Source organism: Aphanomyces astaci (assembly GCF_000520075.1).
Source record: "Aphanomyces astaci strain APO3 unplaced genomic scaffold supercont1.51, whole genome shotgun sequence".
Classification (NCBI taxonomy): Eukaryota; Oomycota; class Saprolegniomycetes; order Saprolegniales; family Verrucalvaceae; genus Aphanomyces; species Aphanomyces astaci.
The window spans coordinates 159,059-182,243 of record NW_009798314.1 but is presented as its reverse complement, the minus strand read 5'-3'; the positions used below and the strand labels follow the sequence as shown (position 1 = coordinate 182,243).

The following is a 23,185-nucleotide window of genomic DNA, read 5'->3' as shown; positions in this document are numbered from 1 at the left end:
GTTGATGTTTTGCTCGTCCAAAAATGCCAACAAAGTTTTGGAACGGTGAATGGCGACCCCATCTTGCGTATATTACACGTTCGAACGGTTATTCTAGTGCCCAAAAGGAAGCAGAAGATTGGACAGTGTTACGACGTAACCATCAGACTTTTGGCAACCCTAGAGAAAGGCCAGATCGAGTTTGCCGAGGATGCAAAAACCACCCCACACCATGATGCCACCACCACCATTGGGACGCGTCGAATACGACTTGGTTTCAACTCATACATCATGCCAGAGGTACTAGCATCCGTAAGTACGTCTGGTATGATGTACGAGTCGTACCCCAATGGTGGTGGTGGCATCATGGTGTGGGGTGGTTTTTGCATCCTCGGCAAATTCGATCTGGCCTTTCTCTAGGGTTGCCAAAAGTCTGATGGTTACGTCGTAACACTGTCCAATCTTCTGCTTCCTTTTGGGCACTAGAATAACCGTTCGAACGTGTAATATACGCAAGATGGGGTCGCCATTCACCGTTCCAAAACTTTGTTGGCATTTTTGGACGAGCAAAACATCAACTTATTTGAGCACTCTGTGCTGTTCCCAGACCTCAACGCGATCGAAAACGTCTGGGGCATGATGGTGCAGTATGTGAATGTGAGTGGGAAGCAGAACGGCAGTGTGTGTGACCTTGGACTGGCAATTCAGCGGGCCTGGTCCTCCATCGATCAAGACTACCTTGCCAAGCTCATTGCATCGATGCCACGTCGTTGTAGATTAGTTCAGAGGCAAAGGGGTCCAACACAAAGTACTAGCAAGTGTTTTGAGTGTACTTAACATCGTACTGCACCTTGAAACCTGTGATTTCTGAAGTGGTTGGGATCCTATTGACCACCCCTCAAAATGGTTTTTGGACAAAATAAAGTGCAGTTTTTATCGGATCAAGCTGTTGTAACGGACCCATTAAACAACCAATTAAAACGGAGAGAATGGTGTATTCCGCATGTCTCTACGTTTTATTGGACAAAATTAATCCCAGATAAACGGGGTGGCTGGATCCTACTGGCCAGCACTGTATGTAGGCACATGACACAGGATCAACCGGGGAAATCATAGGTACTGAAGCAGGGGGTACAGTATACGGTAGAGCAATTTTTTCCACGTCTGTGCCTACTAGAATAGCGGTCCAAACTTTCATATGAACAATTATTGTGCATTTCACCCAAAATTGGACTTGAGGGTCATTTCCCTCGAATCTATTTGATCCTATTTAAGATTGTACTTCGAAGTATTAATACGTAGTACATACTATACTACTACAATGGGGTCAACGTTTGTATTGGCAGAAATTCGACATGACGTGATTTGATTGGTTCAGGCGGTTCTTTAATCGATTCTCCTCAGACATGTGATTCTGCTGACGGCTCCAGTTTCGAATCGATTTGACAATACAAAGATGCACATCAACGTTGTGTCCATTCTTCGTAGTTTTTAACAATAAAGAACCCCACCATCGAGATTGATTGTAACGTTATACTATTTCTTTTTCACGGGAGTCGTTGCCAGGGCCTTTTTCACCGGAGTTTTCGAGCCTTTGGAAGGGGCATTTGTGGGGCTAGCTTGGGTTTTGCCTTTGGCGGAAGTTGCTGCCTTGGCAGGCGTCCCCGGTTTCGTTTTCTGGCTGGGGGTGGTACTCCTACTAGGCGGCCGTTTGGCCGGTTGGAGCTTGGCCTTGGCTTTGGCATCGGCCGCCGCCTTCTTGTCGGCAAGCACCGCCACGTGCTTGGCCCATTCCACCGCCATGCGCTGGCTCATCTCTTCGTGCATCATGGCACTGCGTTCGTTCAACACATCCGTGGGACCATCCCATAGGATCCCCACGTGTGTGTACAGACGATCTTGGTAGGCGCGCCATACTAACGCAGTGTCCTGCACCATCTGGTCGACATGTAATGGGGGCTGTGTGGGCAGTTTGCAGTACACGCCACAGGAGTGAGCCAAGCTTAACGAAGTCGTGGATGGGGGGTTGTCACCCAAGTCCACCACCATTTTCACATCCGTGCCATGCTGCACGAGGCGATGGATGTCCCCAGGTGCAAGTCCCGGCCAATTGTACACGAGCACGCTGCCGATGGCTTGAATAGCCCGAGCCAGCCGGTCGTGCGGCACTGGCACGGGTTTGGTGTCGACTTCAGGGGCATCGTCGGTGCTGCTGCTGTCACTTCGCCATGCGTCCACGTCTAGCGACGAATATCCAAACTGGAGGCAGAGGCGGTGCACCACTGAAGACAACTGCTGACCGCCTCCAAGGATGACGACCACCGACAGATCAAACAGCACATCTCGGCGACGTTGGCATGGCAGCTTAATGGATGGCATATTCGCGGTATCCCCACTACTTGGAGAATAGCCCATAGTTGTTGACGGTACTTCCTTGGACGAAGGTGGGGGGTGGCTTAACGTGGGGGACGACACCGTGTTTAAGTAGCGAAGAACTCGCCACGCGATGGAGGATCTGTCCGCGCTCTTGACAAACGCTCCTTTGGCGTCCTGGAAGGCAGACGTATGGACGTGCCCCATCCCCAACAAATCACACGCCTACAAACAGAATTACAACAGAACCACATGCCATACTACTATGCAAGTTGTTTCAAAGTCACATCATCAGGTTGCTTCAAGGCACCCGATGTCCAACGACGATGTACTTATGTACCATGTGCTGCATCTCCATGGCGCGCGCACGCAGGAACGTTGCTTCGGCCGCGAGACCGTCGACTTCTCGCAGCCGCTTTCGACACCGACGGAGCTGCACCCGACCGCACAAGGCGTCCTTGGCGGCGGCGGTCCACTTTGCCCGCATGACATCGAGAGTCAAACGCTGTTGCTCTAACTTGGCTTCCAGCGCTTCGACCGTGGCGGTGGCGAGAGCGAGTGCGGCCTCGGTGTCTGTCAAGCGCTGGCACTTGAAGTGCAATGTCGATGTGAGTGCCTACAAGAGACCATATCAAGTGGGCATGTATCGTCGAGAGGTTAAGAAAGGTACCTGGCTAAAGGCACATTCCCCAGCATACAACTGCACGACAAGGTCGTGGGCTGCGGCATCGGCGGCGCTCACGCGGCTAAACTACCTCAGTGTTTGTGAAGTCATTTGAAAAGTACAAGAAAACAGAAGACGAAACGAGGGATAGTGTGTGTTTGCTTTACATCTTCGACCATCGCGTCAAGTTTACATCGCAGCCGGGCACATCCGTCGACGAAAAATTCTAGCTGGTTGCGGGTGTGGGCCTCGAGTTTAAACAGTCGTGCGTTGTCAGCTCGTAGATTTTGGTTCTTTTCAAGCAGGAGGATGCGAAATTGGTCGTCCTTAGCGCGCAACTACAGGTCCCAAACAAGAAATACTCAAAGCAACAATCAAAACCACAATTCTTCTTACCTTGGTCAGGGATTGCAAAAAGCGTTTGATCTTTTCATACGTGATGCCGCCTTGGTGCAGCCCCCGCTCGGCCTCCTTGTAGGCTGACTCGAGGCGCAGCAACTCGTCGCCCAATACCGCCAGATCTCGATCTAAAACAAAGTCAAACAGGCGCTTGGGGGTCTGAGGGGGCATGGGGATCGCGGCTTGTTGCTGTTGCAGGGGTGATGACGGGGCGTCGATGGGTAAAAATGCGTTGGCAAATGCGGTGTTGTCGAGCACAATCGACTCCGCTGCCCCTCCCCCTGTAGTTAGCACCTGTTTCCACGCTACAAAAAGCCCTACAACATGACACATTCAATGGGTTAGCTTTGTGTAAGACAAAGCCGGGCATGTATTTATTTGACCAACGCACCCAATGCCGTCTCTCGGTCCTTCACGACCAAATCGACAATGCTCCGCTGGATGTCTTGCTTTGTAGGGAAGGCAGTCGGGTCGAGATGAAAGGTGTCGCACAGGTGGATCAGCGTGCCGGCATCGACGTCTTGCAGGGATTCAGTCACGAAATTCCGCAAGGCCTGGGCATACGACATTTCGCTACCGCCAAAATCGGTGGCCCTTGTCGGTTACATACACGTAACCGTCGACTTTGGAACTTGAACCACAGCACTACCTGGGTGATTGGACATTCCAAACTCGAAGGCTACCTTGGATTTGGGAATGCAAACCCAACATACTAGTAGTAGAGACTTTACCATGATAGTGCACACTGCAAGTTGCTACTATGCATCACGGGCCAAAACAAAAGTCCTGCCAGGAAAATCAAAACCAAACCAGCACCCTCTAACGTTACAACATCATCCATACTACTGTACAGGTAGTAGTATACGGTAGTACTACTGTAGTAGTACTCAAGACTACTAGTTGTCAACTACAGTAGCTTGGTGAAACGTTAAAATGAATACGAGTGACCTGGAGTAGGACGCACTGTTTGCAGTTGGGGGCTGAACTGGTCGCAGTTTGCTAGTGTCAGCCAAACATATTGTGGTACCTTCTATTATTAATAGTAGCTAATAGTAGCAATATACAAACTATTATTAGTAGTGGATCGCGAAACATCCGGATAATTAACCGGAAATAAGTATGGGGCTCCAATGTATTGACACTATTTAGGAGTGTTGGTAATTGTTTCGCAAGGTGCGACCGTACAAATCGTCGATGAGAAGGTGCAAAAGTTGTATGAAAATGGTTTCTGTACAGTAATGCAAGTTACTGTGAGTCTCCAGGTGCGACAATACTAGTAGACTTAACGTAAAGGCTTACAATGTCATTACAAAACGTTACGACCGTCTAGGACGTGCAAATGGTAAATCATAGTGCGGCACGACTTTCACGTGATTCACTATCAACTGCACGTGCACAATAAAAGGATTAAATAGCGCTATAGATTAAATCTATCGCCGGAGTAGTAGTACTGTAGCTACGTAGTGATACAGTACTACTGTACATGTACAGTGAGTGCTACAAATGGTGTATTCTGTACCATGGCAACACGTGCGTTCTTTTGCCAAGAAACGTCAAGTGCAATGGCTCGGGCCGCGTCGGATTGTGACAATGGTACGCGACTGGGTGTACCGCGTCGAGGGCCTGCGCAATGGCGCCGTCGCGACGCACCATGCCTCGCGTCTCAAGTTCTTTGCCGCCCGCGACATGCTTGTAACGCAGGCGTTGACGGATCACATCGCATACGTCGAGGGCGGCCACCTTGTTGAGTGCTTCCTCGACTGCCGCTTCGACCGCCCGACCCACTCGTGGATGCTCCGCGTCAAGTGGCTCGGGATAGACATCCTCGAGGCCTCGTGGGAGCCGGCGGCAGATATGGCCACGGAGGACGTGCCAGTCATTGTTGTCGTCTATCTGCGTAAAGCGAGCCGCGGCAACGTCGCAGCTCCCATGATTGTATGAACGAATTGATTTGAAACTGTTTTGTAACGGCTGGCTGTGCCAATAACTTATTGTCAAAATTGAAACCTTTGCGCGTACTATTGTCGAATTAACCACAAACGCCACCGCTTGTATACACTCCCGTCAATTCCTTTGGATTTCAACCGTGCAATTGTACTCTTCAGGTCACCAGGCGGAGTGCTTATAACGCGTTAGCTGCTTATACTAGTTAATATTCCCGTCCAAAGATTAAACATAATCCACGCAGTGGATGGCGCTGCTGCATGTCTGTGCGTCTTAGTGGTGTCACAGTCGTACAGTAGTAGGGGCAGCGGTACTATTACGCATTGGTTGGCATGTTGCTTGTTATGGATTGCTAGAGCAACAACACGACAAGAAGGTTCTATGTCGCCTTCCCTACTCCCAAATGTACACCATCCGAGCAGACAATGCTCTAGCCGAGCTCAAATTTCAGTCATTTTTTTACGTCACTACTATATCCATAGTTAATTGATTTACATTGATTAAAGGCTGTCTTAGGTGGGCCAGGTTAACGTACCCCTTGTAGGTGTTTGTAGACGTCGAAAGTTCAGTCACCCTACAGTAGCCAAACCAAAAGGCAACCTATCCTCAAGCAAAGTTTAGCGATTTGACTCAGTACCAACCATATTAACGTTAGATGCCTGCCACTCGCTTCATAACTTGGAGGATCCAGGAGACATGAAGGTTCGAGTGAACAAGCTTGTACAGATCTAGCCTTCCTGGCAAAGCTGTGCAATATTATGTATACGAACAACAGTCTTGTACTCTACAAGGTAACACTCATGACTGTACCCAGTTCCTTCTTAGCACGACTGAAACGGAACGATTGGCAACCAAAGATAGAGAAGGAAGCAGCTGAAAGAACCCTCACCTGACTCGAGTACAATACGAGCTAGCAGTTTACCTCTACATCGTCAGTCGAGAAGCCGTTAGACAGATACTTAGTAAGGTCTGACCTGCCTTCGAGTCGAATGATATTAGAGCAGGACTTGGGCAAATTGAAGCGATGCCGCCACCGACCACCTCAGGGTTATCCGCAGTCGCCATATTGAGATGTCACACGGTGTATAAAACGGTAATGTGACGTTTCCAATGCGTATTGAAACCGAACAATAACTACTAATAGTACACGAATGCTAAAGCATACTTCCAACTTAGTACACCGTGCTACACCGACTTGGTACATACATCTATCTATATCCATCGACATTTCTTGAACTAAAGTGGAAAGTTATTGACAGAGGCTACATGTCCATACCTTATCTCTGTTGAGTTCGCTCCATAACCGCGACTTCGAACATTGTTGTTCGTGGTGTTCCACCATACGATTTCCAAGTAAGTGTCCATCGTTGATTTTGAGAATGTCAATGCTTTTATTTAAATCAATAAAACGTGAATGTGACGTTTCCAACACAGAGCACCATTGAAACTGGACGATCGATACATAATAATAATACTCCAGAGTACATCCCACTATCGACGGGTGAAAACGCATATATTTTGGATTACCAGTTGTGGTGTTCATTACTGCAATTGATGACAATGACCCCAATGACTGGGCCTCTCGATTCACTCGCTAGGGACTTGGAGATCGTCGAGTTGCTTGCGACAGTGTTCAGCGACGAGTACACACAGGGCGTAGCCTCCTCCTCCTCGACGAATCAAACGTCTGCGACTTTGCCGCCCGAAACGAGGCGGCGGAGAGCATGCCAAACTGACGGCTGCCACCGCACGATTGTGAGCAAAGGGTGCTGTATTCGCCACGGGGTAAATACACTCAGCTGCACATGTTTGTGTATGTAGTCTTTTGTTGGCCATGCCACATATGCGTATCGTAGGGAGGCAAGCGATGTCAAGTTGCCTTGTGCGACAAGGGGGCCAAGCACAATGGCGTGTGTTGGAAACACGGTTCAGTTTGAATGTGTGGATAGGTTGTTGAAATGCGGTTAGGCGGATCGCGGATATGCAAGCGGGACGAGTGCAGCAACCATTCCAAGGCTAGGGGGCTGTGCTGGACCCATGGAGGCGGAAAACCCTGTGCCACGCTGGAGTGTAGCCGCACGTCGCTGCAAGGGGGGCACTGTTGGGCGCACGGCGGGGGTACTTACTATACACCCTTGGCGCTGCTGACTTGATGACGTTTCGTAGGAAAGCGGTGCAATCAGGACGGATGCCAGCGGCCAGCGTACGAACGCAACGGCAACTACTGCACGGTGCATAGTAGCCAGCACATCCCCGCGCCCCCTCCGCTAAATGAGACCGCCGCAAGTTGAGCGGCACGTAGTAACAGAAAAAAGATAGTCAGTGTCGAGGTGTATGCCGTGATCGAAACCAGTTTGGTTTGATATCTTTCTAAGCCGGCCGAGAACCAAGGGGTGCTACGCCCGCTACTTCAATGTCCTAATGATAACAATTGAAAGAGATTATGCACGCATACCTGATGGGCAGATCCTTTGAATGTGGGGCATTAGTGTCGTACGAAGCCGTGCCTAGCTGGTTGATTTGTTATCACATACTCTTCCTCAGCCAAAACGCGTTGGTTGTTGTACTCACGGAGCGAACATGTTCAAATGATAAAAACATGCTCCCTGAACAAGGTAATTGACGCATAAATATGCACAGACAGTCTTACACAAGTGTATCGATATCTGATCGATGGTATGCGAAGCTGGAGGTCTTGCCAGTATTTCACTTTTCAAGGGAAATACTGTACAGTACCATTTGTAGAAACAATCAACAATTTCAAAAATGTACATCACGAACGTAAAATGAGCCATCTCAACGATCCAATGAAGATGGATGGACCGTAAATATGTCAAACTTTTTCAATATGGATATGGTGAATACCGGTACTGTCGCGCTAGCCAAAACTCGTGCAAACGAGTACATAGACTGCCTCAAGGAATATTGTAGCACTCACTTGGTGGTTTGAGGTTTGCAGTTGATTGTTGACATAAAGTTATTCTCAGATATGGCGCAACACGCGAACGATTTCAGCATACGGGGTACCTACCAGTGTCGAGCATGATCGTGAAGCACGTCATACAGGGAAGAACTGCTCCCAACAACAACCAGGGCGACACGGAAAGTCGACGGGCCAAGGCGTTTGGTGATGGATGTGTCCGAGAACCCTGTGCTGCTATTGAGCATATCATCATATTGTTATTCAAGAGTGACATTGGTAAATGATGCAGTACCGACACTATGTACAAATCCACTCAACCTGTAAGGATCACATCGCCGAGCCCTCGATTCCTTCGTGGCATTCCTTCAACCAGTACACATTCCACGGCTCGTTCTCTTGTTGAGTTACCCACAGCGAAGTATTTGGGCCCCACCGATCCACCGCTAACGTTATCGAAAATGGTCGCCCTTCGCACCCCAAGCCCCCCTAACACACACAACCCGTTCAACCGATTGACTGAAGCAATACAGCATGCATCTTGACGTACCAAGGCCCCGTGACAAGTCGATACGTTGACACCTCCATGCATTCGATCGAGGAAGGTACAGGCCTGCACCACGCTTGGGTTGAGAAGATTCGGGTCAGGAATGTGTTGACTCGGGGCTAGATAGTTCTACACCTACGTCATCGCTAGATGCAGGCGCCAGCTCCTTCGAGCCGTTGTGGCGCTGTTGCGCGTCATTAACAGTAGGGAATGCAAGGTGGAAATTACGATACCCGAGTCCTGAGTCCAATCGCGGGAATAATTTTGCATATATATAGTCCTTTGTGACTTTGAGTAATTTATTACAGACAATCTCGGCAGGTTTGTTACGTTATTCTAAATATTAAATGCATATATTTTCCAAAATGCGGTCTTTGACAATCACTCCTGCAATAATAATCCTCTGGAAATATTCAACCTCCCTGCCATTAATATTTCCCTCGAAATATTGTCGATTCGGATTGACCTGTCACAAAAAATGTCAGAAAACACCTCTTTTCGCAACTTTTCAGAAATATTATGACAACTGTTCAATCGACAGCTTGGCTACCAAATCTGACATAGATAAATTGACATAATAAGTCGAAATTTTACTGTTTTCTGATGGAAATAGCTTCACCTGAAGCTGCCCAATGTTTACTGTAACGCTACTGTTTGTCTCCTCCCATTTAAAAAGGGAAATCACTGTCAGAACATTATTTGACATATAATTTTCTGTGGCATGCCACGATATTCTGTCAGAAAACTACCATTTTGCAAGGAATTTGCCGAAAAGGAGAAAAGGTTTCTGACGGAATATCGCTTGTGGCGTCCAGACCAGCCCTTAAAGTATTCTTGTTGCAGCACTCTCATCCAAGCAACTACAGAAATTCAACACCAAGCGACAAGCCGAACAGAACCCTCAGTTGCGCGACCTTCATGATTCTACATGACATAAAACTCCAAAGTATACTGTTGCAGTTCTCGTTGGCGATGAATTCATTTGACTCGTTTCCTACCCGACGCAGTATATTTCCTATGTTGTAGGAAATATATGAACTAGACTAGGCCGTACCGTAGCTAGCGCTACGGTACTGTTCGTCGTCGTCCAAAGTCCTGCTCAACATTTCGACAAAAATCAGTTTCATTGTGATAGTTCAGAATCCTGGCAGTGCAAATCGCAATAATTCCCGTTTCGTTCGAATGCAGGCCGGAGACAGCCTTCTCGCTTGCATCGCTTCCCTAGTGCGCTTGGTTTAAAAGAAGCAATCCGCTGGTGCACAGTGTCATGCTTGAGCTGATGTGTACCTCCACCATGAGCCCAGCAATGCCCCCCTTGTAGCGCTGTGCGGTGGCAATCTTCGGTAGCGCACGGCCTCCCCCCTCCATGGGACCAACACAAGCCTCGGGCTTTGGAATGGTTTGTACAGCCTTCCAACTCGCACTCCCGCGACGCACCTAGGCAAGATCCAGTTAGCATCTTAGTCAATGCATTTGTAAGCCAAGCAACGCACCGTGCTTCCAACAAACCCCGTTCTGTTTGGCCCCTTTGTCACACGACTCGACTTGGCATCGCTTGCCCCCCTGCACCATCACGGCTTCAAAACACAAACCTGCTTTACCCTCGAACGTACCCCGTGGCGTATACAGAAGCCCTTGCTCACGTTTTTTCGCAAGCACCCGTCTTCTTTGCACAATTTTCGCGTGGATGACGGGGCTGCAAGGGTGGGTAGCAGTAGACCGGGTGTCGTGGGTGGTTGTTCGTGCGGATGTGACGCCGCAGCAGCTGCAGCGCCTTGCGTGAATTCGTTGTTGAATAGTGTAGCAAGTAAATCGATGATCTCGGAATCTTCGGCTAGAGCATCCAGCGATGCCATCTTTGCGAGGAAGTTACTGAGTCTTTGCTCGAGCCGGCATGAGTATTCAAATCCGGAAGCGCGTATCCGGATACTCCATGTCTCATCACCAGTGGGAATTTCGCCCGGCCCTCGCTTTTAAGAACACTGGGTTGGACATTTATGACGCTTTGTATTTCTGCAACGTTACATTTATTGTACTGTAGGTGCTTCCTGGGCTCAAGTCTGGCCTCAACCTCCCACGTATTGTTTTGTTTAGCGTTCACAAGTGTCACCCCCTAGATGACTCCAAAAATCGGGAACTACCATTCGTTTTTGTGCCCATTTGGATGCATGCCCCAGTTTGATGATGCAATGCACTTGCTACTATTCCCTGCTGACGTTGCTGGTAGTGATAACGTCACTTTTAAAATATCGTTAACAGGCTGGTCACCATAGCAAGGCGTTTACAACATGTCATTGACCCAGTATTTACCTTATTGATAGCATTCGACTTGTCGGGCTCTACAGCGCCCAAGTACACGCCGCAAAGTCTTCGCCTCAAAGCCAGGCAACGGACTTTACGTTAGCGTCTTTAGCAGTGCTCAAATGTCACGACCAGGGACCGAACTAAAAAAGCGATCATCAACGTACTTTGTTGCCTACTTGTGACATCACATGACCGAACTTAAACCTATCGGGAGAGCTACGTGTGAATTGAGTTATATCCTTCGTGACGGAGTCACTGTACCGTTTGTTCTTCTTTCTGGCAGGAGGCGTTTACTTCGCTCTCTGATCCATCATCCCCCCGCGTCTTGCAAATTACCGCCCCTTCAAGGCAGGCCATGGCCGACTGTGCAACGCTTTGTGTGACCGATGGCTTGGCACAGGCATTGATTGATCGGTTGGTGCTGGCACCCCCAGCATGGATTCGTGATAGCTGCAGTGCACGTTAGAGCTACTTGGCTGACTTTGTCATTGAGTGAAGTGGACGGCTACGTTTCTGATATATTCCTCCAGGTATCAAGACCAATGCTTTACTCGAGGTGAGACAACTCAGTATGAGTGCTCCAATTCGGTAACTTCATCCGTATGCTTCATGTCACAAAGATCGTCAGAAGTGACGTTGTATCCGGTACCGGTATCTGTCGTGTGATTGGAAGGCGAGTCACTTGCTTAGGAACCATGCCGCAAACAATGGCCAAGCAGAACAAGAGCTTGTTTGTTATGATTGGCAGGCCCACGACTCCTTCAATGCCATACATAAACCAAGCAAAGTGGTTCCCTTACATGCTTCTAAGACGGCACAGTTGACTTCGCCCTTCATAACCAAACTCAAAGGTATGACCATATACTTGCAGACATGATGTTACCAGCATGTAGTGTTTCGCAACTTGCATCACTAAGCACTTCCCTAACATCCTCTATTTTCACGCGACTTTCATACTACCGGTAGGTGTAGATGAGCCTACACATACCTACGTATAACGTTACTGTAGCACTTTGCTCAAATTAATATATTGTCGAGTTCGATATCATTCTGACTTCGGCACGGCGCGACTTTGAGCCTTAAAGGACATGCAAGACAAGGCACGGCTGTATAGATCATTCTAAGTAAGCGACTTTAAAGTGGTGACGGAGGTGGATATGAGTGAATGAGTGAAATAACGTTTACGTTAGTGTTGAAAAGTCGATCACCACAATTAAATCAATTGACTGTGAATGCTATTAATTCCTACCAGGAATACCCAATCAACATGCGTTAAACCATTTCATCCAATGAAATATAAGTCCTGGGATGGATTTAGACCAATGCGCATGCCTGAATAGTTTTCAAGCTACCTCTTGAGTTGGGTTTTGATCAGATTTCACTGACATTTTCATAGGCACTGAAGGGGGAGGTATACGGGGGGGGGGGTAAGATGATGATATACATGCAGGGGTATGGATAGCCAAAAGTACTGTGTAACAGTGGTGTCCTCTATAAGTTGATAGTGAGACCGGAATGATCACATCGGAAGACATCATGAAGACAAGTTCAACAGCATTAGCTACAAGTACGATCACTGTAGCGTTACGCTATACCGGAGGCCTTGGCGTTGCTGGCGATGCTTTCATCGGCGGTACTTTAAATGTACCCGGCGCGTCTACTCTCGGAACGCTTTCAATGACATCCTTAACATCGACAACAATCGGTTGCACTGCATCACCGCCTCAGGAGCAATCTCTGGTAACTCTTTGACGATTACTCATCACCGCCTCAGGAGCAATCTCTGGTAACTCTTTGACGATTACTCAAGACATGACAGCTCGTAGATTGACGCTTGCTGCTGAGAATGTTCATATTCGCTTTGACAAGCCGTCCGATGCTAATGCGTAACGTTACTAGTATACTACAATGAGCTATAACTCTGGTTGATAACAATTTTACAATCTTCACGCAGCGAACAACTACTAGTTGGTCTGGGTTGATGGTTGTCGGACTGAGAAGCACAGCTCAAAACGAAGGTTATAAGGGGGGAATGTAGTACATACAGGTGTGCGCTGTCCTGCTTGATGAATGATAATATAATTTGCGGGGGGATCACGTTTGACTTCCCGTGCTTCAAATTGATCTTAAGTAGTGCTTGTGACCACATCGCCAGTATAGGGGGAAGTACTGTAGTGGCGTATGTAGCTATGTGGTACTGCTGTCATTGCGGGTTGTACAGTGCTGGAAAGGTACACCGTTGAATTAGTGTGGATTCAGAATTAGTGCGGTCCACACTAATACATGTGCGAAGGAGTTCCCCAAATCTGTGGTTGGTAGTTACAGTAGTGCGGATCAATTGCATGCAATATTAGATGTTTGGGGTGTATGCCAAGAGGACCATTTGCTCCGATAGTCATAGAAAGCCATCTAATAGCATCCCCGGTACGACTATAAACGCTATTTTACAGTTCTATCCGGAAAATTTACAGTTTTGACAACCCCACCAGGCGACTGTAAAAAGCCGCGGAAACTGAAAAAGTATACTGCGAAACTGCAAATCGGCCAAGTTCACAGTTTCGAATCACCAAAACTGTAAAATATCGTTACAGCTTTGACGACTTCGCCAATAACGGGTAAATAATGGAAAATTTTGTAAAGGATTTCTCCTCCCTTCCCGGACCTTCCCTTTCCCCTCTCACACCCATCGACTTCGCTGCGTTCCTCGCGTACCTCAACCAAGATCTTACCTTCCACCCTGGATAGGTCCTTCTCCACGACACCAGTAGCTTTGCATGTATAAGCTCCCGTAATATTCATCATCATAAAAAGTACTAGTATCAATTTTGTCCAATCATCGGTGTCATGAAGTTAACGAAAAGCTATACTTCGGCAAATGGACTCATCAAACCCGCTCGTGGCTCACACTTAACTAACATGTTAATTCGTCAAGGCATCGGCAATTCAACCAAAACACAGGCATCGGCAATTCAACCAAAACACAACCTTCACTGAGCAGTGACACAGGTTTTCAGGTGTGAATGACCGATTTTCCTTACTTCCATCAACATGTTGCTTAGAACAGTCGTCATTCTCAGCCGCATCGTCCATGGTGAGTCCCCATACCTATAACAACCTATAACAACGTCGTACAACTAAAGCACTTGTGAGCTTTGCTTCCCGTTCAGTGGATTGAGAGCAAAATAGTCAGTCCCTACAAATTCGAGCATATTCAGCCTGACTATCCAGGGGTAGGTTGGAATGGCGGCCACGTGTTGACTAGTGTTTAACATTAGGACGGGAAGGTGGTCAGGATCATCACCCTCGTCCAAAGCACACTTTTGCCTCAGGGTTCATTTCCGGATATGATAGTTATGTGGATTAACCGTTGTACAGCAAGTTGTCACCTATAAACACATCACTAATCACCAATGATGTACACCGTCAATTGTGCAGACACATCATACCGGTACCGTATGCAAGGGTCATATGATACTACCATATTAGAGCATACCGTACAGCAGGTACAGTGTAAACGTCATGTCGTTGGTTCATCCACATTACATTCTCAATACGTGTTTCCCCCACATACAATTATCAACATAATAATTCATACTAATTCTCAATATTCAACTCCATGCGGTCATACAATTATTAGCATGTAAGTCACTCTAATTCTCCAGATATAGTGCGGTCCACACCAATACATGTATTGTAGGCCTGGTGACGAGGTTGAAAATTAGTGCGGTCTGCACTTACTGTAATTACGGTCGACGATGTAACGTTTCACCATTTTTCTGGAACAAAGAATTGCGTAATTTTATCCAATCATTAGTCTGTTTGAATCATATCTAGCCAATTGAAAGGACGGAGCATTTGGATACCTTCTAATTTTTCACCACGACAAATACAGCAGGAGGATAATGTTTAATCGCTGTGTTTGCTCGATTTTGCACGTAAAACACGAGTGGTGTTTTCGCGTATTCGAATTTGACTCGCAATATAATTTTACTCCGAATCAGCAATGCAATATTCACATTAATCGGCAGCTACCGGTAGCGTGAAATCCCCAAGCACGCGTTGACCCACCAAAACTGTACTACAGTGTACTAGTACTAGTCTACTACTCGTAGTATGTACTACTACCACTTAGTAGTACGTGGTACATAAAATACGTGACACAAGTAAACACCCCAAATGCAGGCGCAAAACGCTACAGTACACTAGTAAATCTTCTGTGATAAACACTGAACGTTGTTTTCATGGTTTCTGCGTTGAAGACGGACGATCGGCGATGTCGACAGAAGCAAACCCAATGTCGGCAACGCCTTCGAAACAACAAAAAAGGACAACGAAGTCCATATTTGCAGTGTACTGCCCAAACATGAGGCATCTTGTCGTCGATGGTAGCACCGTGCACTGTAGATGGGTGATCTACGGCCCAAGGCGTTCAAATGGTGATTTTTACCACCTCCTGATGATGGTATCTTGGCCATCGTACATACAGTACTAGTAGTACAGTACACTACACACTTCGTCGTCCACGAAATTGAGCTCATGGATGCCTCCTGTAAAAGGTAACGTTAGTGACGACTCACAGCGAATAAGTGTAACTGTTAGACAACTGAATGCAAGTAGACACAGGTGGTGGCGTGGCTAAGTTGCCATTTCCACGGGCCAGGTTGCCAAACCCAGCAAATCTTGGCGCCAAGATTTTGGCCCAGTCCGACGCTCCAAGTGCATTTTACGAATTGCAGTGAGTGTAACATTACACCGTCAAGCAGCGAAATCTACCAGCCGGAACCTGGATAAAGGTACCTAAAGGTATATGTATATTGTATATGTAGGCGTGACAACACCGCCCTTGCTTGTGATCGACGTTCCGTTTGGAATATGTACTTCGGTTGAGGGGTCCTCTTCAAGAAGCTTGGGACTCGTAGTAGTATCAATAAAGTTAAGTTTTATATACGTGTGTTTAGTTGTGAAAGGCTTGGTAATACTAGGACAGGGCAAACAACTACGACTCCAACGAGAGGGCTGCTGGGCGTGTATGAAGGGTGCACCGGTTCCCATTCCTCTCATAAGCTGGTCGTTTGCAGCCATCCGCGTCGCATCGCTTGCCTCCGCCGTGGGCCCAGCAATGGCCATATCGCAGGGCAGTCTTGGAGCAATATGGAGTGTCGCAGCGCTTGCCACCGCCGTGGGTCCAGCAGAGGCCTCGCGACTTGGCGCGGTTGATGCATCCTGTGGACGTGCAGTTGCGGAACCCGCCATGGCGCCAGCACACTCCATTGCGCTTGACTTTATTCGGGCATTGGCCGACCAAGCAGTATCGAGAGGTCTATACACGTCGTGATTGTTAGAACCAAACAAGATGTACACAACCGCAGGATCTTCGTGACATACCCCAGTGGGGGAAATAGCATGCCCGATAGCGTTCACGTCTTCGTCAATAGAGTCGAGTTCGCTCGTGTCGGTGCGAGGGCTGTGCACGCATTCGAAGGGGGAACAGTGCGGGATGATGACCTCGAGGGGTTCTGGTCCGCAGGTCCGGCCGTCGCCGCCGCAAATGTACGAAATGAAATGTCTCGACGAGTCCAAGTCATCGTCGTGGTCGGCACAGTGATGGAAGGCGGTACCAACGGGGTTCAACAGGTGCTCGAGTTTGTTGGAGAGCAGCGGCATGTTGTTCTTGTTGGTGAGGACAGGGGGGTTGTCGTGGGAGTGGGGCGTGCAATTGAAAAGTGACTGACGCGGTGTTGTCCAGTGTTTTTACTACCGTACGTGTAATAAAAATATCAATAATACAACCCCTGAGTGCGCCGAATCTATCTATATCCCGAAAAAAATGCCGTCACTTTGCACGATATTAATTAATATACAGGCGGTCGTCAGTTTGACTTTCCATTTGGGACAATTGTATTGGTCTGAGCCCGAAATCTCGGCCCATATGGTCCCAATACAAAAAACACTGCTATTGTCTCCCGACAACGAGATATGGCCGTTCCAAATGGAACGAAAGCGGATTTAAATCACGCCGAACGTTGCATTATAGTACGCCCCGCGGTTCGATATTTCACCCATACAGCGCAAAGCAAATAAACGTTGTCGTCGTCAATGTGTTATCGTTCGGACACCTTCCGATCATACTGACGCGCCATGAATAATGGTGCAGCCCTAGGGAAAGAATCGGGATATAGTTGACGTCTATAGTATCTGGTCTCGTCGTCCCGGTAAGATCGAAAAAGACTTGACCGTCTGTCGATGGGAGCTTTTCAAATTCATGTCTCGTGGGGTTTACTGTCCAACTGCAACGCATGACAGTGTTCGTGCTGCAATGTAGCGTCGCCGAATTTCACCGGTATCGACCGCCTAACTTGCATGAATGTGGGTGCTGGAGGTGCGAAATGGGGGTGATGGGGCGAAATGGATGCCATGTGCTTCCAGGTAACCTGTACTAGCATTTCTCCTAAAGTTGTGGCGACCAATGGTCCACACTAACACTGGAAAGATTAATACGAGATGATGTGCTGCATGTGTCTCAAGCACTGTCGTGCTGCTTCCAACGTTGGATCGATTAGCCCCGTGTTGACAAAAAAAACTCCTCGACCACGTCATCAGAATCCCATATTGGTCATATTACCCCTCCCGTCATTCTCGTGCTGTCATTCTCGTGATGTCACAACGACAGATTCGATATATACTGACCTAATTATGACTGATTTTTCGGTTAAGAGTAAGTTGGGATATCTTGACCATTGCGACGTGGAACAAGTTGCTGCTGGAGCTGCAGACGTTACAGGTGTTACCTTTGAAATGGCCGTGAAAAGACAGTATCTTAAGTAAGGGGCTAGTCTGCGAACATTCCCGTCCACGCTTTTTGAAGTATCCACGCAAATACGACTCCTGATTGGCTAAAACGAGAATTTTTCCGGATAACACAACGTCAAAAGCAGGGACGCCTGAGTTGAAGCAGGGATGATTCATCCGTTCCTTATTTTGCACGTTTTCGATAGAAATTAAGAAATATTTTTGATATATTTTCAGAATCCTCAAAAATAGTTCGGATAACATCCCTGCCTTAAAGCGTGGATGGTTTTTCACAGACCAGCCCCAAGGACTATAATATTACTACGTATTAATAGTAATAATGTAAGTACAATTCCCTCATTAAAACAGATCCACTGTTGTTTTGACCCGAAATACTGTTTCAATGAGGTTTATATGGAACTTTGTATCCTCACCCATGAGATTTAGCATCGTATGTATTACTTACGGTAGTATTAATATAATACTACGTATTAATAGTAAGAGTACTCACGAAGATGTATCCGGATGTAAGATCGAAACAGTACTAGTATTTCGGGTCAAAACAACAGCGGAATCAAAACAACAGTGGAACTGTTTCACAGTTAATGAGGGAATTATTCTGTACAATACTGTCAAACTTCAGTAGCAAATAACCAATTTCACGCTTAACCAGTGCTAGGTATGTGGCGGGCAGCGGGCATGATGTGGATGCTGTTGGTGGAGTCGTGTCTAGATACATGTACATGTAGTCGGAGAACTGTTCTTGCCTACCGGTACCAGCATGGCGGTTATTGTTTGCGCTGTTGTTCCCAGTGATGGGGCATTTCGTTCGACAGTGAGACACTGCAGCCGTGGTTTGCTTGTGGGTTGAATTTCGAACGTTGTCAAGAGCTTCCTCATGTCCCTTCCTTCCAAACGTGGCTACGTCACAACATGCTCAATGCTCCATAAAGCCGCAGATTGCATTTCTGCGACAATATGGGTTGGATATAGTCCATGAGTAATTGCGGTAAATATCTTCCCCTCGAAAACGCTGTTATTGCTACTGTACTGTACCCCACATACACATCGACGACAAACAACATGCGAGGCAAATGAGAGTTCGGGTGTTGCATGGCGGGCAATGAGGTTCGTACCGATTGGGCGGAATTCGCTTGGAGGGCGTGGACAGTTCAAATTATGATAAAGTTGCACTTGTACGGAGGCTGTACTACTGTACTACCGGTAGTACCTAGTAGTACGAGCAGGAAGTGTGCAGTACTGTAATTTCACCGTCGATATAGACTACGTGGAACAGGTTGCCTTGCACGAGGCGCATCTTTGCTGGCTTCCCAAAATTTCGACACTACTGTAAAGGTGAATTGACCACATCCATGATGGCTTGAGGGGGAAAGGTTGGAAGACGTGTGCTTACCAACGTTCAAAGTACAAAAGTCGCCCCTAGTACTACGTAGTAATAGTATTAACTTTGAATTGTCGTTTGAGTGTTCATTTTCATTAACTGTAAATACAAATATCAAATGACTTAAGGGGTCTTCATATTGTGCTTTTCACCCAATTTGGACTTGTGAGTCATTTCGCCAAATAGCATAACCACTTGATCCAATTTAAGCTTGTACAAAATATGTCATACAAAACTTAGTATATATATATGGTTTTGCCCAATACGGATTCGAGTCAAACGTTGGATTAGCAGAAACTCACCATGACGTGATTTGATTGTAGGTGATTCTTTAATCCATTCTCTTGCTGAGGGCTCCAGTTTCAAATCGATTTGACAATACAACAACTCGTAAGTAGTTCGAAATAGTACATCGGAATTGGAATATTATTTTAACGTTACTGTACTACTCCGGAGTAGTATCGTGCACTCTTCTCCAAAATTATGGCCAAGCGGAAGGTCACGTTTTAAAGTTTAACGTTATGTTTTCCATGTATTTAGACACGTTACTCGAAATACTGTACAGTACGTAACGTGTAGTATTGTGCTTTTCCCCCTAATGGACGGATTTCAATACCCCTCTAAAGATACATAATCCTACGTTAACCAACGACAAGCCGGATATTGGCAATTGGCATAATATAGGTAAAAAATAGGGTGGATATAATTTGGACTCGTCGAATTGAAAGTTGGGTAAACTACGGCATGAGGGCCACCCTTATCCTTGAGGTTGTGTCTCGTCACCGAACGCGAGATTGATGGTACTAGTACCCAATCGTCCGCGAGGTACTCTTTAGGTATCATGGGGTACATACCCTCGAAGGTTAATGTTCTCGGTTCATCTCTCGACAACCTTGAGTCGGTCGTCGTCCTGGCCCATATTATTTACCTTACTGAAAAGTTACTATAACGTTAGTGACTGATAACTGTTTCAAGCTTTCCTATTTATATAGGTAGGCAGCGCAGGCTTTGCACACGGTAACCCAAGCGACCGCGTCGACAATATTATTTAGCGGACTGGCTAACCGAGCATCTGCGCACCTTGTGTTCGCTCTTCGGTAACATGTCCTAGTTAAGAGAACATGGCGCTTTTCTTTGATTCGTATCGAGGAGACTACGTCGATGCCTTGGACTTGACAACATGGATACAGTACCAGCACACCTTCAATTTTACTCAACGTAAAACGGAGTGTTTAAAGCGTATTCAAGGTGCTGTGCTTTTCGTAAAACTATCAATGGTCTCATACGTGAAACTACCTTACTTTAACCTAACCGTAGGATGAAAGCTTATTATAGACACATTAACCTCTCATATAAAGACTCTGATGTACTGTACAATACTACTCCGAGTAGTACGTATTTACAGCTGTTAACAGTTCGCGACACCATCGAACTGTTATTTTTGCATTACTCTAAGGTAAAACAGTAACGGTACTAGTAGGTTTTAGTAGGCTCGCAAGGTGAGCGAGCTACCTTACGAATTCCATAAATCGATCTGAATAGGTCAAATTTTATTGAATGAAGCTTCATATTTGTATGGAATAATTTGAATTCCTTTAAACGCATCTTATTGATGAATTCGTAAGGCAGGCTGCCTGTGTTGTTTCCCACGCCAGTGCCAACACAAACAACCAAATGGTGGAGTGCCGACTCCCTGCAAACCACACACTTGATTGACTTGACGTTAGCACGACGTTGCAGAACCAAGAGTGAGATTCTGGCAGTTGGCTGGGACAGGTGTTCTGTTTTCTACGTCTTAGTACTACTAGTAATACTATGCCTTTTCGTGTCGGTTCGCCAAGGGTCGGCACCCGGTGGCCTCGGTAGAGGACCACCTGTGTCATGGCGGGACTTGGATTAAGTCGCCCACTACAACACACACACCAAGCCATGTCCCGTAGGACACACTTGAGCCTCGCTAATTCTTCGCCTTCACTCGCTTCATCGCCTTGCGCAATGCATTGCCTTCGCTCGCTGTCTTCACGCCTTCAACGTAGTTCTTCACGATGGCCGGGCATTCATGCATGAGCTTCTGCAGCGGTTCCCATGAGGACTCTATATCTTCAAAACCTTCCCAAAGCACTTCCAGCATAAAGTCTTTCTCAAGCGGGACAAACTTGTGTCCCGCAATGGACTTGACCTTCAGCATAATCATTTGCTCGGAAACGTGTTCGAGGATTTCTTCGGTCACTTCAAAGCTGTCTTCGGCGTAGAGCTTGACTCTTGATGCGTGCGCTTCCCGCAGTTCGTGAGTCACCAAGTGCTCCAAAACGACGGAGAATTCGCCCACTTCCTTGACTCGGTAGGGGCCAGTCCAGGTTACGAGCAGCTTGAAGTGATAGCGTTCGTCCACACGGGATCAGAGCACGTAGTCGCCTTCGCTGACGTTGCACTGTTCGTATTTCTCGGTCGTTTTCGTCGCTTTCGCCGCGCGCATCGCATTCTTGTCTAGGACTTCTTTGTGCATGACTTGCAGGCTAGCACGCAGCTTGTCCAGATTTTTGGGGATGTCCATGACCGTCCAGTCGCTTTCTCGGAGTTCCTTGTTCATGCCCACCACGACGACATCCAGGGGAGTTGCCGGGTTCAAAGCTGTGAACAGCTCCATCGGCGACTTGCTCGCCAGTGATGCTGCCGGTGTTTGGTTGAGGTTGGCTTGGACCATTGACAATAGGTAGTCCCATTCCTGTTCGGCTAGTTGGTACTCTCGCAGCATGACCCGCATCACTTGAAGGATGTCGCGGTTCATTCGCTCCACCGTTCCATTGCGCCAGGGGCAGTAGGCCAAGGTTAGGTAATGATGAACCTTGAACTTGTTGGCTAGCGCCTTCATGGCCACGTTTTTGAAATGGGTTCCTTGGTCGCTGACCCAGACTCGTGGCATTCCGAACCGCTTCGTCGAGTCCACCAGGGCATCCACACATACTTGGCTCGTGGGTCCATCGCATGCAATGAGTTCGCAGTAGTGGGTAAGGTCGTCTTTGAGTACCAGCACATACTTAGTCGAAGTGGATTCCTTCGTTGCGCTCTTTCGCGTGCCATCTCGGAGCATACGGTTGATGGACCACCCTCCCCCGTTTTACATGAGGGCACAACAAGCAGCCACGGAGGAATTCACTGGCCCTGTCGGGTAAGTGGTCGACATAGAACAGGCGGCGGATAGTAGCCACCAGCGCTGCATGTCCACGGTGCCCGGCGCTGCCGCAGTAGGCAACGACCATAATCCGTTGGATCAGGTCATTCGCCGCACCCGGTATCCATAGCCGCTCATCCCCTTGCCACAGTGTGTTTGTGTTCACCACAGTAGCTCGCTTTGGTTTGGTTTCGCCATGCTGGTCTTCTGCGTGACGGATGTCCATCACACATGGCCACACAATCTCCTTGTTCAGCGGCCGAAGTTTTGGTTGTGCCGGTGGAGGGACTTTGCGCGTTTTGACTTTCTTTGACCTGCCATGGCCCCGACGTATTTTGACCCGCTTGGTCGCCAGACTTGGTGTGGGCTGACCCCAACGGCTCATCATATCCGCCCAAAGGTTGTGTATGATTTCATAGCGTTGGTTAACCGATAGTTCTTGAGCACTTCATCGTCGCTCCATTTGTCGGCCGACTTTAATGACTTGCGCCCATCTGGCTTGAGAACTGGGTTCACCGGGCTGCACCATGTTGCTCTTGATCACTCCCGCATCGAGTAGTTCTTGTGGAAACAACTTGAGGAACCTCTCCTCCAGGAGGTTGTGCTTCCTTCCTTTGCATCGGTAAGGAACACACCCATCCTTCGGGGTCACCTTCAACGGCTTCACCTTCGCCGGTGGGTCTGACCCGTCG

At 47.6% G+C, this 23,185-nt stretch overlaps 6 protein-coding genes across 7 annotated transcripts in view; 2 read left to right on the top strand and 4 right to left on the bottom strand.

The window, feature by feature from the left end:
• Window positions 1–1,466: 1,466 nt before the first annotated feature.
• On the bottom strand, window positions 1,467–4,021 carry H257_13813 (hypothetical protein). Its single transcript, XM_009841478.1, has 6 exons — window positions 3,807–4,021; window positions 3,413–3,732; window positions 3,184–3,354; window positions 3,023–3,103; window positions 2,693–2,968; window positions 1,467–2,577 (listed from the first exon to the last, which is right to left on the bottom strand). Exons 1-6 carry the CDS (start codon window positions 3,982–3,984, stop codon window positions 1,516–1,518), a joined length of 2,088 nt encoding a protein of 695 aa, XP_009839780.1. The 5' UTR covers window positions 3,985–4,021; the 3' UTR covers window positions 1,467–1,515.
• Window positions 4,022–4,838: 817 nt separating this feature from the next.
• Window positions 4,839–5,434, top strand: H257_13812 (hypothetical protein). Its single transcript, XM_009841477.1, has one exon. The coding sequence runs from the start codon at window positions 4,919–4,921 to the stop codon at window positions 5,354–5,356; it is 438 nt and encodes a 145-aa protein (XP_009839779.1). The 5' UTR covers window positions 4,839–4,918; the 3' UTR covers window positions 5,357–5,434.
• A 1,413-nt stretch (window positions 5,435–6,847) lies between these two features.
• H257_13811 lies at window positions 6,848–7,903 on the top strand. Of its 2 annotated transcripts, XM_009841476.1 has the most exons (4): window positions 6,848–7,144; window positions 7,216–7,285; window positions 7,328–7,477; window positions 7,526–7,903. In XM_009841476.1, exons 1-4 carry the CDS (start codon window positions 6,914–6,916, stop codon window positions 7,648–7,650), a joined length of 576 nt encoding a protein of 191 aa, XP_009839778.1. In that variant the 5' UTR covers window positions 6,848–6,913; the 3' UTR covers window positions 7,651–7,903. The 2 variants fall into 2 exon arrangements, with proteins under 2 accessions (XP_009839778.1, XP_009839777.1); XM_009841475.1 differs by having other exon boundaries at window positions 7,328–7,903.
• A 2,144-nt stretch (window positions 7,904–10,047) lies between these two features.
• On the bottom strand, window positions 10,048–10,682 carry H257_13810 (hypothetical protein; the record flags this gene model as incomplete). The annotated part of the gene is made up of 3 exons (XM_009841474.1): window positions 10,048–10,263; window positions 10,336–10,389; window positions 10,440–10,682. 3 exons carry the CDS (start codon window positions 10,680–10,682, stop codon window positions 10,048–10,050), a joined length of 513 nt encoding a protein of 170 aa, XP_009839776.1.
• Window positions 10,683–16,049: 5,367 nt separating this feature from the next.
• H257_13809 (hypothetical protein) lies at window positions 16,050–16,891 on the bottom strand. The gene is made up of 2 exons (XM_009841473.1): window positions 16,516–16,891; window positions 16,050–16,450 (listed from the first exon to the last, which is right to left on the bottom strand). The coding sequence occupies exons 1-2, from the start codon at window positions 16,792–16,794 to the stop codon at window positions 16,127–16,129; spliced, it is 603 nt and encodes a 200-aa protein (XP_009839775.1). The 5' UTR covers window positions 16,795–16,891; the 3' UTR covers window positions 16,050–16,126.
• Window positions 16,892–21,278: 4,387 nt separating this feature from the next.
• H257_13808 (hypothetical protein) overlaps window positions 21,279–23,185 on the bottom strand; it is a gene marked incomplete at both ends in the record, with an annotated part of 5,022 nt that continues 3,115 nt past the window's right edge. Inside the window, 3 exons of the mRNA XM_009841472.1 lie at window positions 21,279–21,689; window positions 21,729–22,429; window positions 22,467–22,860. Coding sequence (XP_009839774.1) covers window positions 21,279–21,689; window positions 21,729–22,429; window positions 22,467–22,860 — 1,506 coding nt within the window. The remainder of the gene's footprint in view (window positions 21,690–21,728; window positions 22,430–22,466; window positions 22,861–23,185) is intronic.

Bases quoted from the DNA above. Each gene is read 5' to 3' on its own strand.
- H257_13813 (XM_009841478.1), bottom strand. From the start codon at position 3,984: ATGTCGTATGCCCAGGCCTTGCGGAATTTCGTGACTGAATCCCTGCAA. The intron at 3,104-3,183 runs GTAAAGCAAACA...ACACTGAGGTAG, and splicing joins TTGACGCGATGGTCGAAGAT to TTTAGCCGCGTGAGCGCCGC. The intron at 2,969-3,022 runs GTACCTTTCTTA...GGTCTCTTGTAG, and splicing joins GGGAATGTGCCTTTAGCCAG to GCACTCACATCGACATTGCA.
- H257_13812 (XM_009841477.1), top strand. From the start codon at position 4,919: ATGGTGTATTCTGTACCATGGCAACACGTGCGTTCTTTTGCCAAGAAA.
- H257_13811 (XM_009841476.1), top strand. From the start codon at position 6,914: ATGACAATGACCCCAATGACTGGGCCTCTCGATTCACTCGCTAGGGAC. The intron at 7,145-7,215 runs GTAAATACACTC...TGCGTATCGTAG, and splicing joins GGTGCTGTATTCGCCACGGG to GGAGGCAAGCGATGTCAAGT. The intron at 7,286-7,327 runs GTTCAGTTTGAA...AAATGCGGTTAG, and splicing joins TGGCGTGTGTTGGAAACACG to GCGGATCGCGGATATGCAAG.
- H257_13809 (XM_009841473.1), bottom strand. From the start codon at position 16,794: ATGCCGCTGCTCTCCAACAAACTCGAGCACCTGTTGAACCCCGTTGGT. The intron at 16,451-16,515 runs GTATGTCACGAA...CGACGTGTATAG, and splicing joins ATGCTATTTCCCCCACTGGG to ACCTCTCGATACTGCTTGGT.